Here is a 17615-nt window from a genome sequence, read left to right on the forward strand (position 1 = left end):
GCATCCTCACAGCTTCTCTCCACTAATTGCGAGAGGAACTGGAGAGAACAAAGTGTACTTAAAATAACACAACTTTTAACTCACCGAAATTTAGACTATCATTAGTGCTTCGGACAAATACAACAGTAAACAGAATTGCTGTAAATCAGACCCCGACGAGGCAAATGTAAACACAACCATGCAACCTATCGCTCATACTGTAGTGTTAACACATAATTATAACGTACTATCATTAAATAAATTACCTCAATTTCAGGAGAATCTGTTATAAGATATATGATTATGGGTACAGCCGATCAGGAAAATTCGAACTTAACGTTAAGGTGTTCAACTCGGATCATAAACAATGACATTTACCTCTCACTAACCATTCACTTACGTTATTGCGCACCAGCTGCAGTATTTTCTTTATTTGTAACGGGATCAGCCAGTTTGGGTGCATCCTTTACTTAACTTGTACTTCTCTACTCGTGTGACTGTACACAGATTTCTGTGACGTTAAGGCAGTCTTGTGTGACTTGTACACACAAATTTCCATGACGTGGGTCTTGTGTGACGTGTCAGACTTATTAAAGTGCGTAGAGATTTGTGTGATGATTTGAGTTCAACCATACTTTCCAACTTGTTCCTTATCTGGAAGGAATTGCAATGAAATGATCTACCAATCTTAAGTTTCCAAGATGCCAATTTTGACCAGAATGTAAGTTTGTATTTTCGATTTTAGAATGAACCAATGATTTAAAAGACTTGAGAATACGATAGTTGGATACATTTTATCGATAATCTAAAATGATTGTTGCAAAGAAGAGTTATGGAGAGATAAAAAGAGTCTGAACACAGAGCAGCGACGTAACTGCATCAGGGTAGACATGCATTGAACCATAAGAAAAGCTGAACTGTTTTAGCGATTCGTGAAGCGTTCACCTAAACGTAGACCTTACCACAAAAAGTACACCCTTAAATCAATAGCATGAAAGACACGTGGAATGAATTCCAATGCACAAGAGAGAAAATGAAAACCAGAGAGAAGCAAGTAGAATCCGAGCCATTAAAACATGTCGCTCAATCCCCCTAACGCGACCCCCCCCCCCTCGCGTCGGACAAGCACTTGAAGCCCGCATATATAAACTCACATACTCCGAAACAACACACCAGAGAGGGGTCGATTTTCCCCCGTTTTTCTTTCTTTCCCCCTTTTTCCCTCCGAATACGTTTGCCAGACCAACAGCATCGGGCCGGAACCACTCTTCAACCGTTTATCACTTCGATTCCGCCGCAAATTGGGTAAAACAACTCTAAACGGTCTCGTGGGGGACTTGGTGCTCGCGCTTTTTATATGAAGGGCCACGCGGGAAAGCGAAGGCTTTTAGAGTGAGCGGGAAACAGGAGGGGAAAGAAAAAGACAGTGAGGACGAGCAAACACTTGACTTGAATTGAAAAACAACGCTAATCCCCTTCGTTTTTATAAAATAGGTCTTCAACTTTTGACAAATGCGCAGGGAACTTAAAACAACTCTTTCACGCCAATGATGACGCGAAAGTAAAAGGATAAAACAAGTTTTTTTTTTAAATGTTATGACAAGGTTTTTCAAGTTATGGTACTCAAAAAGCGTTTGCAAGCTAGATGCTGAACGACTGTTGGAAGACGTTGAGGAAAGTCTACCTCAAACAGTCGCTTTTTGATATTTAAACCACTGGGTTGTGTGGGCTCTTATAGGTCAAATATTGGAGTTAATAAGTGCTTCGCAAAGACTCGAAATTGTCAGAGAATCGATTGGATCGTCTCATGGGAAACAGCTTGAAATTGGAAGCGGTAAGTTATAATCGATTTCAAATTTTCTGCAGATAGATCCCTTGGTCTCTTAGAGAGTAAACTTTGGGATCCTTTTTGGAAAGTATACTTAAACAACTTACGCCATTTATTAGAAACAAAATACCAGTTAACAACATATTGACAACTTTACTGGTGAACTAGGCCAAAGTATTACTCTAATGCTTTAAAAGGGATTTCTTACAACCGAAAAATATTTGTTTACTGGTAAACATCAACATGAACAAATAATTACATTTACATAGTGTCCCTTTAAATAGTCTCTTCATAGTCTCTCATTCCGAATCCACAGCACTGTTAGCTATCGAGCCATCTGTGGTACCAGACGGGGATTTCTCTGGCTCGCTATGCATGCTGGTCCTGGTGCCGGGGCACTGGATACAGTCTGGTGGACATGTTGCGTAAGGGGCGAAAATCAGACGTGGGTACCCCTCCCCACCGGTGGGGAACTTCCCCGACAGGTGGAAGGGATGAAGGGCGGGGAAAGCGAAGCGAGGGGATGCTATGGCTTGGCTGGACATGCTGGAGGTAAGATCGCTAACTGACGATGGTGCAAAGAGAGGTGTACGTCCTATGAGCGCTTCAGCATGGAAAGGATGGGGTGGTCTCGGAGCGAAAAATAACGGTACAGATGACCCAGTAGCACTGGACGGTGGTAGTGGTGTAAATGCAGACTTCATACTGCCTACTGGGTGCTTCTCACTCCCCAAAGAAGACCGGAAAGCGGTCTGTAGTCCGTGGACTCCTGACGGGCCGATGCTTGCTTCGTGACCCAAGGCGGATCGCTGACCGACCACCCCACGTGAGATAGACGGGGGTGGAAGGGCTGATGCCGTACCAGGGGAATGCTGAACAGCATCTTCAGTGGCTGATAGAAAATGCTCAATTGCCTTAACCAGATCCCCGCTGCAGCCTTGTAGAACCAGCTCGAGTACCGCCTTACGCTGGGTAGGGAAGAGCCGGGTGAGTATCTCGATGGGTGTCAGACGACCTGGGCGGAAGTTGGACACGAAGTTTGCTGCGAAGCCATTGAATGCGTCCAGAGACTCGTTGCCCTTCTTGCTGGAGGAGTGACGGTGGTTGTTGTTGCGCTCAGTCTGGCCGCTAGGGGGCGTACCTCGGCCATTTTCTTTGTCGTTTGCCGACTCACTCTTCATGTGTTTCTCTGCACATTAGAAAGAAAAATGGAACAAAATGATGTGGAACCTGTGAGCAAGAGGCATAAATCACCAAAGCATAGACATTAGACAATGGAAAAAAATTCATACATTTGTTCAGTTTCTTGGTTTTGACGTTTTCCCCCAATAAGACGAGATGACTGCCTGAAATGGCAGACCAGGGTTTGAAGCCACGACCACACAGACGTCGTAACCACGCAGGAACTGAAAGGTCTGGTTCCGTTCCAGCAAAGGCACTGATTTTCCGAATCCCGTTTAAAACAATTCCAGTAGTCACCTAAAACTTGACGGAGTAGCAAATAAACCGCATTTAGATCAGAACTTTCCTAAATGTTTGATATTCTCCTTGTCGTTTATTTTGCAAAACAAACATTTGCACGAATTAATTCAAGATGTCAAAACCCATACTTCACAGCGCCACCAATATCCTCTTCATATATTTGCATGTACAAAACTAGCTCCTATTTTTCTTAGTTTCATATTAACTTTAAAAGATATCGGGTGACAACTGCTGACTTATTTCCCGACTCTTTTGAACTAGCGTACCATCCAAGGTCAAGTACATGTGAATTATTCAGGTCAGTATCAGTACCGTGTCCGAGAGATGCCATGCGTGTCACAATGAACCAACGGTTGTGTGTCGTCACTGAGTTATATCAATGCCGATACGCGCGTGTTCACACAAGGTCAACGGTTTATCCCACGACCCAGATCTATCATATCATGGACAGCTGATCCTGCACTGTAAAAAAAAGGTTGGGTAAAACACTGTTGGCAATGTTATTTGTCCAACATTGGTATGAAATTACACGGTTAATTCGGGTAAAAAAAAGACAACTATATATTATTGGGAAGGATTTTGCGCAAGCGTTGGCAGTTGGTAAGCTGACAAACATTGGGCAAAATATCAACTCATTTGCCCAACTGTTCTCTACAGCTGAGAGTTTGGACTGGTGTTTTGTCGTCGTGGGTGGGCAAACTGAGATCGTCAAGTTTTTTCATTTTTTTCATAATAACAGTGGAAATATTTGCTAAAAAGTATTAAAACCTATTTAAGGCCTTAACGAAACAAAATAAAATTACCATGGTTAGCCTACGAATTTAAGAAAATAAAAATGAATAGAGTTGCTGCACTCTCCGTTTAGAAACTGACACTGCCTGCCAGGAAAAAGGAAAGTAAAGGAGAAAATGTACTCTCTCATTTTGGCTTGTTTCAATTTGCCCTGGCGCCCGCCATGTTTACCAGCGCACAGCAACAGGTGTATACCTAACACGTGGGCATCCTAGCCATCCTAGCACAGGCCCAAACACACTTGACTATTTGTCTGGTTGATGGTAAATCGTTATCGTATACACAACATCGAGTGCCTTGAAATTATTGTGTAAACCCACCGAAGAATGGAACAATTTTCTCCTTCGTGTACCATCGAACTGCTAAAATTGATTTTTGTCCCTCTGTTTTGGGAGGAAAGATAGGCGAGATTAAATAAGTCGACCAAAGGCATGTAGGATTTAATAAAATGGTAGGAACAAAGTGCCGGTTAAAGTTATATTAAAACTGTAGGCTTGGTTACAATTAAGCGTCAATATTGCACCGATATCACAATGATTGATAGAGCATTTTATCTAATATAGTAAGTAAAACAAATTCTGAGGGTTCGCCAGACGTTGTGAAGAGTGTTTGGACTTACAGGCCTAGTGTGTGTTTAGCCCAATTTTACCATCAAAGCTTGATTTGACCAAAATCCATGATATTGAGTGAAAAGGAGTGCCTTAGTCCGTGTGAGAAACGGACATTGTTTTTAATTCTCAGTGAAGGATTTGAGCGTTTGGTTTTCAGTAAGACAACCATCGGCGATTCGACAAAAATATATTGAACAAATATCAACCATGAAAATGGTGTGTCGTTTATACAGAGTATAGAATTTAAAATCTTTTTCATTGAAAACACTTTAGTGTCTGGCAAAACACGCCTAAGAGTTAATGGCGTTATTCAGACGTTTAATATCAACAACCGTGTAATGTTGATATGCTTGAGGTCCGCAGGCATTATTTTTGAAGCAAGTAACTCCCCTTACTACCACAAAACCCTTCTGAAAAAAATAAAGACTCGATTCACGAGCAGTCCAAATTTGGATCAAAAATTATTGATCGGTCTTTTCCCAGAGGGAAAATCATCAATTTGATTCCTTTTGTTGGACTGTTCCTTTTTATTTTTTCCTTTAATATTTTTTAATGAAGCAGCGATTCTTCCCACGTAAAAGGCGAACAGCTTTTTAATGGCTTGTGGACTCCAGGGTGCTAGTGTCTTCGGGGAGAAAAACAAACCGCATCTCAAGCGCCAGGGTCGGGAGTGATTGAGATGGACAGGGGGAGGGGTCTGTGAGTAAAAGGGTGCTTGTCTGAACTTCTTAAGACACTGCAGGCAGGGAGGTGAAGGGGTAGACCGGTGGATGATGACCGAAGGACTAGGTCCGTCCAGGATTGTCCTGGGCTACAAAGCGGTGTGATGTGTGCCGGGGATTAGACCCCACAAGGGTGACAGGCAAAACTAGAAAAAGTCCGTGTCTAGAAATATGGTTATTTTGACTGATTTCCAGTTGCAATTATACACGGGAACTAAAGCTGCCACCATGGTCAGGTACGAGGTTTGACCGTCAGTTTTAGTGAAGAAAGAGAAGTAGGGCATCAGAAGTCATCACTTTAATTGGATTCAAAGTTTAGGTAAACAATTTATCCATTAATGAAATATGGTTTTGACTTATACGTTAGTTTCCTAGCACGTCTTAAAAATCAGAATGGGCCAAAACTCTTTTTTATATCTCACCGGATTAATATGCCCTCAAAAGTAATTTTTTTAATATTAAAATGAAGAAATAATTTGCATGCACAAAGCAAAGGAATTACTTGCGAAGTCATTATAGAATAACCAGGAAAAAAATTTCAAATAACTACTTCCTCATTGATGCCCCCAATGCATGGCTACGAAAAATACAAAAATTGCGATATTTTCATAAAAATTAATCGAATAAGATTCCGATAAAAATAGGTGTACTTTCGAGAGTCTAACTTCAACAATACGAGTTGCTGGAACATGATCACTGAAAAGAAAAAAAAAGAGAAAAAAAAACAGGAAAAGACAAACGGTAAGAGATTGCTGCGAGAGTAAATGGACTGAGCACACGTTTAGTCTCATTACATTCCCATCACGGTGTGTTTGCACGAGCCAACAATGCAGCGTGTCCTAGACGGCCTACTGCCGCCGCGACCTGTTGCCTCGACTACCCACGAACAAAGACTCGCCCGCCGCCGCCTCTACGCCATCGAACCCTCGGGCTCAGATCTCCAAGATACTGCACACGTGCGTCTATTACCGGACTCTCGCTAGACCAAGACCGACTATATCAGTCTCCCCTCAAAAAGACGAATAATGGCTGCAAAATTGGTTTGGAAAAACTGGGGATATATCAAGGAGGCAAAGAAAGGGATACTAGTAGGCAGAGAGTGCCTGCACGTGGGGGTAAAGTCGGTTGGAAACATTTGAATATCATTATTTAGGTATTCCATTAAAATTCGAGCCGGCGCAGCTAATAATGTTTACCGTGCAAAATCGGACAAGACACGCGAAATCGACATTTCCGTAATAAATGCGTCCCGCGCCTAAATGGGCCTGTTTGTCGATGCATTATTATCAATTGATACTGAAGTATTTCGAATACATAATAATTATGTCAATACTGCAGGAGGAAAATTAATTTTTTTTTATGAATACATATTTTTCACCGGTGATTTGTTTTAGTTTATTGTTTCATGTTTATTAATGTCTTATATAGGCGATCGTTACGCACCGTATGTCGTGCATACATTAAGGTGAAGCATGGTCTATAGCTCCATTATACGCACGGTGGGAACCAAGCGAGCAAGTGCAGTATGGCTCCCCTGATAAATGGTTCTCCTTGTCCCCTAGCTTGTGATTGATTACTCAATCTAATATTCCCTACTAAAGAATAATATTATGATGGCAAACTGATGACTGAGCAATACACTGGGCAGCGTGCACAAGTTATTCATTAGCAATGGGGCAAAGTGGTTTAGAGCCGTTGTTGGATTGGGACAATCAGCGGCAATGGTCGACCCTCTCTCCCCCTCCTCCCCATCACGATCCATCTTCAGCTTAAAACTCAAGTCAGTTTGACTGTAGAGCTCACTTCTTTTTTTGAGCTGATTTAACCAAAGTCCTAGAATGGTTTAACACCTCGGGGCTCTCTCAGTTCCTAGAGTCACATGGCAGCGAGACAGAAAAGGCACGAGACGGAAGATTAATCAAAGAGGATTAGAGCAAACGCGGCGAAGTACTTCAAAACAGTCCAAAAAAGAACCGAAGAGAAAGCGGGAAAGAAAAAGTAAAAAAAAAAAACCCTTCACAACATTATTGGCCTGCCTATTTCGAACCGGTAGTAGCTTTTTACGCTCAGTTAGCGCATCGTGCTTGGGCCGGCGATGGAGCAGAAAATCGAGGCGATTGGAGCGGAAAGAACCGGCCGAGTTGAACGACAGAAAACGCCGCTGCATTAAACCACACCGCGCGCTGAGTTGATCTTGACAAGGACCGTTGATGAAAACCATGACGATGATGATCATCATCATGATGACTTCGTCTCACCAACCGACACCGTTTGCACTTTTCAGTCTTCCCCTCTACCTCCCCCCAGTCCGACGCACTCACCGAGAATAAATTTAATTTTGGTTAATATTGTCATGGCTTTTATTTGATCGGGCCGTGCGATTAGGACATCCTTTCAATAAAAATCAACTTTCGGACGATGAGACAGGCGATTAGCTATACTTGAGTGCAGATCGTTCACTTTGGAGAAGCCCGTGTATATTGCAATTTAGTCTTTGTTATTGGGGCCGCGATAATGCGCAAAAAATGTTTTGTTAAGTAGACTAATTTAATTGGAAAATATCACAAGGGCAGTGATTGCCTGTGACATGACTATCTTTATTATATCTCATTGTTCGGTCTTTAGTTTGGCGAACTGTCAGTTGAGGGAAAAGGACGGCGTTTGATTGGAGTGTGCGTATTGTAGGAGACAACTGCGAGTTTTGTGAGGGTAACGGATGGAAACCTCGCGAAATCTCTTCAATTCTGGAATCTGAACTGCACCTCTTTCAAAGTGTGATGAGTGAAGTCAACAATAACAAAAGTGTTTAGTTTAGTTGGAAATTAAACATAAATCAGGAAACAAGATTAATATACCTCATAATTCATTTGTAACAATGTTCCTCGAGATATTTGTCCATGTCTGTTACTGTTGTATTTATTTAGTTTACTATGCTCATTTTCTTTTGCCGTATTCGGCTTGAAGTACTACTTTTTATCAGATATGATCACAACCATAGCTAAAAAGCATTTCAATTATGTTTTCGTAAAGGCCTTCTGCTCAGGATAACTTTCTTAGTAATTTGTATTTTTTTTTTCAAATCATAAAACAAAAATGTATATTGTTATCATTACCGCGCTTTGTTATCCTTCTTTTGGTTCCTTTTGGTACAAGCGGGCACTGCTTTTTCAGTGCTTATACCCGTAAAAACGTCTATGCTCCATATTGTAAAACCTAATAGCAGGAAAATAGACTAGAGTTCAGGTGACCTTGTAATGAAGCTTGTATGCAACAGGTTCTGTGACGACTAGCACTTGTCGTTGCGATGAATGGACAAAAAGTGAAGGTTGAGAGCACTGACTCGATGTATGAAACACAGAGTTGAAATTCTCCTTTTGCTTGACGATGATCAATTAGTTTCGTTTTCCTACTCCAGCTAATTAAAAGTGTTTGTTATATAGCTTGACGTTCCGTGCCCACTCGAGTCTATACACGTGCTACGTGAACGGCTAGTCAAACAACACGTGTTGCACAACTGCAACAAGCTGCGAGTAACAATATCTCATCTGGTTTATAGCAAAAAGTGCCACCGCCGGCCGGCCGTGGTACTTCTGATCTAGACCCGGACATCAATTTCAGCTGGCGACTCGGAGTGTTTTTCCAGTTTGAAGAAGGGTCAATACTAAACGGAACGTTTAAAAAGTACGATATGGGAATACGGACCTAAACTGAGCTATGAGATGCAAGAGGTGATATCACTGGCTAGGTCTTTGATGAAATGGTGAGTAGCGCGATTTATTCTGCTGTTCTTGAGGAATTGTATTTAACAGAACAGGCTACAGAACGTCAAGAGGGAGTCAGACTTAACAAATAGTTGACACTGCCATTGCTGCTAAGGTTTTTATAAATGAACATTTTCATAATAGATATAGATTCTCCTCATCGCTCCAGTTTGATTCAGCTCAATTTTTGGGTCCAAAATCCACTCGTCATTTGCACAGCTTGTTAAATTTGCGACACGGGCTCAAATTGAACAAATTATTCTTTCGTTTTCAATATTCTAAATTTAGATTTAACTTAATTGAAAAGAAAAGTTGCAACAAAATAGAAACAGCAATAAAGTGAAAGGGAGAACGCCAGATGCTCTTTAAACTAATACGATAAGCTGAAAGGCACACTTCGATCAATAAAAGCTAAAACTCATAATTAAACCAGAAATCACTGAGAAAACGTATAGGGCCTAATAGTGGCGTCATTATGACGCTGCAAGAAGTCAGCACTAATGCCCTCAACGGCAGTTGTTTGACAAAGACTTGCAAGTTCCCGTCCTGGCGAAAGAGACCAACTTACAGTGCTTATACCTTTAAAGCTTATAAGGCCGGCAACACAGAAAGAAATAATTAATTGAAATAATTGAAGCTGTCCATGTAAACAAAATGATAGTGCAATCGCGATATGGCAGCATCGTCGATATGAATATGACGAATTGCTAGAAGCGATATCAACCTCTAGGGAAACTTGCTATCATCATTTCGGATCTGTAATAACAATGAGACGAATCAAATGTCCAATCCTCAAATGTAATGAGAAAAAAATAGTGTCTGTATGGTATGTTTATAAAAAACAAAAAAAGGAAATATTTTACTTATTACTTAAAAAGTGATTTTTGTTGTTAGATGCATGCGATTGAAAGAGATAAAGATTTGAGAGTAACAATGATGTTTCTTCACTGAAGATTTAAAACTTCAGTGACGTTTCAAGAAAAGACGTCACCTTCAACATTAATTGCAACAACAAAGTTCCAATGTTAAAGTTTTTATGACGTACGGTACTTGTCATAAAAACTGAAATTGATTTAATAAAAAAGACAACAGTAAAAGCTTTTTTTATATTCAGTTCGTCAGACTCGTTTGATCAGCGTTGTTTTCGTTATATACCACTTGCACATGAAGTCTTATTTTCTTTTAAAATTTTGAGGGAAATATTGTAAAATGCCTTGACTCGAAAAACTTTCCAGGTTCGGGTTGTAGTCGCAGTCAGCGGGCATAATGGCGAGAATGTAAGCGTGTGATAACATGCGAGGGTTATTAATTTCCCACGTATGGTAAATCCTTATTTCTAAGATTTCCATCGGAAATAAACCTATCTCCATCCCTAAAATAAACCACTAACCCCGCCCCTCATGCGACTTCAAGCCCACTGACCATTGCGTGTATCAGTTTTTTCGCCCTATTGAAACCGATTTCATCTGCTTTTGTCCCTGTATCGTTCGATTTTTCTCCATTTTTGGTCGATCATCAATCATCGCACAATTATCGACTGTCAAAGCTAAAACGGCAACACGTGTTATTTGCACAGACAGCAGTCCCTATGCCAAGGTTTGTGTTATTTTCGGGGCTGTGGCAGTATGAGCGTGTGCGCAGTGTGACTGCGCCTTCACACGCTTGTTAACACGGCAAAGTCTGATCTGATGCGATCCTGTACATTAAGATATCCCTTTTATTGTTATGACTGTTTTGCACACATTTGTTATCACAATGAATGTGCAGCATTAATAGTTAAGTTGCTTTGTCGATGTTTCATGGGGATGTTTATTGTTAAGTTGGATCATTAATACATCCTTGACTTTGATTGTTTTCGTTATTATGAACTACTTGAAGTTTGGCAAGAGAATAATATTTGGAATTGTCTCTCTTGCGGTAAACATCTTTTAATACTGGCGTTGAAAGAAAATTAAATATTCCTTTTAGTTGAAGAATGTTTAATTTCCCATAACCGTTATGTATGTATCTTGCCTTCATATACGTTTGGGTATTTTAAAACTACGATTTCCATAACATTTTTTTAAATGAAAAGTCACACTAAAACAGTCGATTTTCCATAACGGTCAGCGCATCCTAAGTTTAAGTAGGCTTATCTGAAGCTGGAACGTCATGGTGGTAGGAAAAAAAGGAACTGAAGTTTAATTTTAAAAGAGTTAAAAAAGAGCGAACATTTTAAAGGTTCCTTGAGAGATTGAGAACAATGAACCAGACCGACTTGTTTGCAGTGTTGTTCTTTTATTACTTCAGTATAACGTACCCCACTCCTACTCAAATAATGACAAACATCAACCTTAACTGATCCTAAATAGAACAACACAATATTCTGTTGCATTACCTCCATGGATTTGATTTAAAAATCGCCCCTAAACAAATTAATCGTGATGTAAGATACAATACGATACAAGGCTCAAGGCTCAAGGATGGATTTAAAAAAAAAGGGAAACGGGATGCAAGAATGTCGACCAATTTCATCGGTGTATAGCAGGTTTTGCGACCGGTTTTGAACCGAATCGCGCAGCTGCGCGAGTGAGTAAACACGATGTCGGGGGCCCGGCCGGGGCGTGCGAGTCGCCATAGCCTCCCGTCAAACCACGGGGACGGTACACACGAGTAGCATCGGTGGGTAAACTGAGCCCGTGGTCTAAACCCGTGCCCAGATAAGCTTAATTGGCAAGCCATTAAAACACCATCAGGAACAGGCTTGTCGCTGCGATAACTGCGCCGCCCCGTGAGATTGACACGGGAGTGGGCTAATAGCGCCGTGCCATAGCTGATGAGTCTCGCCGCGGTACGGGGGCAAGTCAGGCGCAACGAGGGGCCTCGTGCTACTTTACACCGGGGACAACTTTCCCATGTCGTCGGCTTACAACCTCAACATGCCGGTGGGTTGTTAGTAGTATCGTTAGCTTGATTGTGACAACAACGAAACTAGAGTATGTTGTGACTGAATGTCCGAAAAGAATATGAAAAAACCTGCGACGTAAAGAGTTGAAAACAAACCTGGCTTCTAATGGACACAATGTGAAGTATTTCATGGCATGTTGTTTCACAATATACAACAAAATATTTGGGAATAAATATTAAGATCAAGCAACTTAAAAAATTCATTTGCGTGTTTGCAAGTACAAAAAGTATAAACATTTCCTTACTTTAGTTTTGCTCAAAGAGGGACAAACATCTTCTTGAAGATTAATCTGCCAGGATATTCACGAGGGAGCTTATTTTTCTTATCGTTATGAAACTGATCTTTATTGGCAATATGAAATGATAGTACAATAAAGAGGATCATTAACCATGAGGACAAGTCACAAGAAAGCATTAACAAATAGTTATCAACTTGACTTCGCCCAACAAAAGAAAGTTTTTTTTACCTTGAAGTCGGTTCTTACTTGAGAAAGACATTGGTAATCAAGGGTTCGAATCCTGGCAAGACAGTTTTGTCAACTATACGGCCACTCACAAAGAAACACCGAAAAATACGACGCTTAGGCCTATACGTTGATTTACCTATACTTGCCTAAGTGAACAATCATAACTTGTAACTTTATTAACCTTAATTAGCACATATCTGACATACAGCACGTGCATTGTTTTCAATTTGACGGTAGTTTGATATTCTCTGATGACGAGTGATTTCAAGACTATTAGAGTTGATGAGGTGACAAGGCAAACTTACCAGTGATATCATGATGGTCACCGTCCTCATCTGCAATATCCATGGGTCGTGGTGACAACTCGTCCCCGGAGTCTGAGGAACCAAACAGCGGTCCGTTAGTTGACAACATACCGAAGCTACCCCCAGCACCAGGCGAGCAGGCACGCAGACCCATCGCAATGGCGTCCTCCGCTGCTTGCTGTCGCTTCAATGCGACCTGAGCCGCCATGACACGCTGTCGCTCGGCAATCAGGTTGCATTTGGGACAACGACAGTCCCTGAAACGACAGTGTCGTTTATGTCCTTTCAGCCATGAGATGACACCGTGATTGCGACAGCGAGCGCACTTAGGTTTACGGGCACCCTTTTCTGTCAAGGGCCCCCTCAGTAAAGACATGGTCTGCATATCTATGACCGGTCGTTCCATCATGACTGTTGAGTATTTTTTTACACCTTAAACTCGATGTAAAAATGGTAGAGTAGGTGTACAGGTGTGGTGTGGAAGGTGTAGGCAACACACCGACTGATGACAACTATGACGAAGTCTCGACTTCTCTCAACTGAAAAGATCTTTGTTGGGTTAGCACAACCCGATGGTGAACCCAAAGACAACCCAAGTTCATCTGCGATCAGCCATACAGGTTGACTGTTTTGTCCTGCCGGCGTTTACGGAACAATTACAGTCAATACACAGTTATGACTGAACATCCCCGAAAAAAAAAGAGTTAAACAAAAAAGAAAAGCAGATGATGAGCAACACAGCCGGCCGCTGATTGGTCGATGTAAAGAACCAATTAGAATCGTTGTCTAATACGCAGCTCGTTAGTCAGTTGTTAGTGTTACTACCGCCACCAATCACTGATATAGCCTAGACAGTGCATTTGGAAGCCAGGAAAGCATGAGTGTACCGTTCAACCACTCACTTAGCAGAGCGAGGACGTAATCCCAGCCTGCTTGTAACCCGACAGAGCTTTTCGTCAGCTCGGGCCCGGGTCAAACGGAAATCTTAGCTTCTCCGGTTTCGTAGCGGAGCAGCGAGCAACAGCTTTTCTCTCTGGCTCTCCGGCCGTCAGTTCGAGACGAGAGACTCACTGATGAAGCTTTACTAAAACCTCGCGGGGTCGGCAAGCCAGCTCGTGGTTTCACGGTTTGTCACCCACACGGACCCTGTGTAACTTTTTTTGTTAGCACACATGGACTAATTTGTCAGAAACTGAACGGCGGTCTAATGGAGGCCTGTTGATTGACGCGCTGAGTGATTGACACGCGCTCGCCGCCTCAATCTGTAGCTCCAATTGGCTGAGGTCGATCTGAGCACGTGGTCTGTTGATTGTGACGTCACGTGGTGTCCGTTGACGGACGAAGAAATGTAACAACTTTTAGGGGTCTTTTTGTTCACTTATGAGTGATCAGCCGGACAGGTCTAACTTCACAAATCAGTAGGCCGGCACTGCGGTCTGATGATTGATAGGTGACAAATTATTTTAGAAACTTGGAAAAGAGAACTGTGGTTTGAGGGGAAGTTGGTGCCGAACACAATCCTGCAGTCCGCATTACCACACCACAATCGTATCCACTCTCTAAGTGTCTTCACCAATTCAACCCCAAATCCTAACCCTAAAATGTCACATCACAGCACTCCAATGTTTGTGGCAGGTTAAGTTGCTGAAATATTGGCTTTATTTACTCTACTAATACGCATAAAATTGACATAAGATGAGGTGCAATTAAACCACACTCGGCGATGGTCGTTCACACCTTGAAACCTTCATGACCCGAAGAGAAATGAAACGTATAAACGTGTTCCAACTTTGAATATGTCAGTGTATAATGTCACTTCCTAATGAAATGAGGTAAGGGTTTTCCTGATGTTTCCTGAGACTTGCAGCATTTTACGGTCCTTCAAAACTAAGAGACGGCCTAACCAGTGACATCGATCTTTGGCAAGTTTTAAACATCAGTTCAGATTAAGAAAAAAATAGAGCAATAAAAAGTCTTGACATTTCAAAACAATAATCAACAACACATGTATTTCTGTATGGTTCCTCATACAAAGCGGGACACACACTACAGTTCAATTCCATGCAGATCCATTTCGCCGAACGCAAGTTTATAACTTAACACGAAAGACAAGGCCCGAAAAAAACAAAGGGACTTTTCGAGGTCTAAGTTTTCCCCCAGACACATACCCGTTTTGGCATGCACTTTTTCAGTGCAAACTACCAATATATCATTATAAAAAGGCTCTGAAGAAACAGTAGTATAGTCCAACATTTTGATACCCAGAAATCCGTGAAGAGCGCCATCATCGATGACCTGAGTCCATCCAACAATTTCCCAAATAAGCATCAAAGACTTGACCTTTTGAACTATTGAAACGTTACTTCCTGGTCGACAGATTTTGCATCAAACCATCAATCACTCTGGCTTTAAATACTGCTGGCTCGAGCGGTTACATTCAGCACCCGAAGCAATTTCCAGATAAAAACAGTGGTTGACACAAAAGGTCTTTCAGTAAGATTCCTGCATCAATATTGACTGTTGGATTGTGACAATTCACAAAAACCGATCGCTGTACAATTAACACTGAGTCCATACACGCACACATTACACACATTGGCCCCAGCGGAGCCCTCTCTGCCTCGTGTAGCCACTCACACATTTGGGAATAGTAGAATAGATGGACGGGGAAGGGCAAATAATAATGGAGGTAAAAATATAGTCAACGAGTAATTAGTCACAATACAAACTACTTGTCACAAGCGCAAGGTGACAAGGCCGTGTAACAATGTGACACACTAAACGAGACCTCAGCCCACAATTTTGACTGACCGTGGTCCTAATAATGCCTGTCCGTGCCCCCGACAATGGACACCATGATCAGGCTGATATCGTTCCTCTAGTACGCTAGGGAGAGCCCAGGGTGTCAGTGGCGAAACCGGAGCCGTTAGGTGACTTCAATTTACGGCGAGGGGTGGACATGAGTGAGTTTGCCCGCGTTCTGCACGCGGCGTGGTGTTCTAATACATGAGATGCTTGGCCCCGTATTCTCACTTCCACTCGTTTTTCAGCTAGAATATCTTCTGAACTTGAGAAAGTTGAAATATGTGACGACGGTAAGGCCAAAAAAGAAAAAAAAATAGTCGGTCTCTGGTCAGCGCGCGCGTCGATTTTGATCATGCGTGTCAATAGTTTTTTTTTTTTTTCAAATTTGCTTTTTGCAAATGGCTTTTTATGGTCTAAACAAATGCAGCATACTCACATTTACAAAATAAATAAATAAAGCAATGTCTAAAAGCTGGCTTGGACCATTGGCAGTAAATAATTTAAGTCTGTTTAACAACAGGTTCTGTTGTTCTGAATGTGTAGCCTAGCAGGGCTTGTTTTTAAAACATTTTGGAGGCAAAGTCCAAGTCATAAAAGTAGCCTTGGATGTATGAAAAATGTGAAGGAAAGCATTAAGGGTACCTAGGCAAACGAGGAGGGAACCTACATGTAGGCAAATGAGGGGCACCGAGCAGATGTGGAGGACACCAAGGCATGGGGAGAGCATCTAGGCAAATGAGGGGCACAATGAATGGGGAAGGGCATCAAGGCCAAATGATGGAGGGCACCAAGGCAAATGATGGAGGACACCAAGGTATATATGAGGACACACAAAAAGCAAAATACTACCAACCTTGTCTGTACAATCCATGCTTGAAAAAAACAACGCATCGCCGCATAAATTCCGGAACTTTGGTCTGACCAGAGACCGACTATTTTTGATGCCTAAACTGAAACAAATCTCTCACGAGAGATGGAAGTAAAGCAGGTGTTTCGTTTGCTCTAAGATCTCAGGTACATTCAGCGTTATAATCCCGCTCCTTTACTTGATAAACCATTGTGGTGCTCAATAGAGAACAAACTGGAGATCACGGGTAGAATTTTCGGGGAGTCATCTTCAAAGTTATCTCAAGTTGAAGTCACACCAAGGCAATTAAGGTTATTCGGTGCGTTGTGTCAAAGGTTCAACTATTTTTCTTCTTCTTTAATTGTTTAAGTTGAAATCCTAACGACTATCCCCTTAACCAATTTTAGCAAAGCTGCTTTTAAAGCGATGTAAGCTGCTTTTAAAGCCTTTTTCTATACCCCTCACTCTGATCTGTTCCTTGCTCTGTGGATAAATTAACCGTATACCTTGTCCAAACCCTCTCTCTCATGCGCACTGGCCTACTATGCGAAAAAAGGGAAGTCAATTTTTAATTTTGTGTGCTAATTACAAACCATCCATGTTGAAAACGGTCAAGTATCACCAATTTTATGTCGCCGTGTTGGTTTCAACAAAAAATGGCGTTTGGACTTCAACAAGCAGACTGCCCGATATACGATGCTTGTTGAGCGATGTGTAGGGCCTGGGTAAACACGAAACAAGTTATTCGTGTGAAAACTTGTAGCTTCATTGGAGAGGGTCGATAATGGGGTTGGAAACAATGATCACATAGCAATTAATTATCGATCGAGATCGGCCCATGGCTATTTTTAGGGCACAAATGCATTTAATTTTAAAGAAGGAAATGTATTTGAAATGGATTGTTGCTGTTTAGTATGAGTTTAATAGTTTTAATTCATTGTCCAGTTAAATAAGGGACTAAAGGGCCCTAAAGCTTTCTTGGTTTGGACTCAAATTATATATTTTTAATCGTTAAAATTCCATAATCGTCCAGCACTGCCACATCTGTCAATCAAGAGGGCCTTTTGTGC

At 41.6% G+C, this 17615-nt stretch overlaps 1 protein-coding gene across 1 annotated transcript; it reads right to left on the minus strand.

Annotated features, from left to right (window-relative positions):
- Positions 1 to 1027: 1027 nt before the first annotated feature.
- On the minus strand, positions 1028 to 14061 carry LOC119738471 (doublesex and mab-3 related transcription factor 3, truncated-like). The gene is made up of 2 exons (XM_038213375.1): positions 12894 to 14061; positions 1028 to 2996 (listed from the first exon to the last, which is right to left on the minus strand). Exons 1-2 carry the CDS (start codon positions 13300 to 13302, stop codon positions 2107 to 2109), a joined length of 1299 nt encoding a protein of 432 aa, XP_038069303.1. The 5' UTR covers positions 13303 to 14061; the 3' UTR covers positions 1028 to 2106.
- Between the last annotated feature and the right edge of the window lie 3554 nt (positions 14062 to 17615).

Source organism: Patiria miniata, unplaced genomic scaffold (assembly GCF_015706575.1).
Source record: "Patiria miniata isolate m_02_andy unplaced genomic scaffold, ASM1570657v1 HiC_scaffold_3, whole genome shotgun sequence".
Taxonomy (NCBI): Eukaryota; Metazoa; Echinodermata; class Asteroidea; order Valvatida; family Asterinidae; genus Patiria; species Patiria miniata.

Bases quoted from the DNA above. Each gene is read 5' to 3' on its own strand.
- LOC119738471 (XM_038213375.1), bottom strand. From the start codon at position 13,302: ATGATGGAACGACCGGTCATAGATATGCAGACCATGTCTTTACTGAGG. The intron at 2,997-12,893 runs GTAAGTTTGCCT...TCTAATGTGCAG, and splicing joins TGACCATCATGATATCACTG to AGAAACACATGAAGAGTGAG.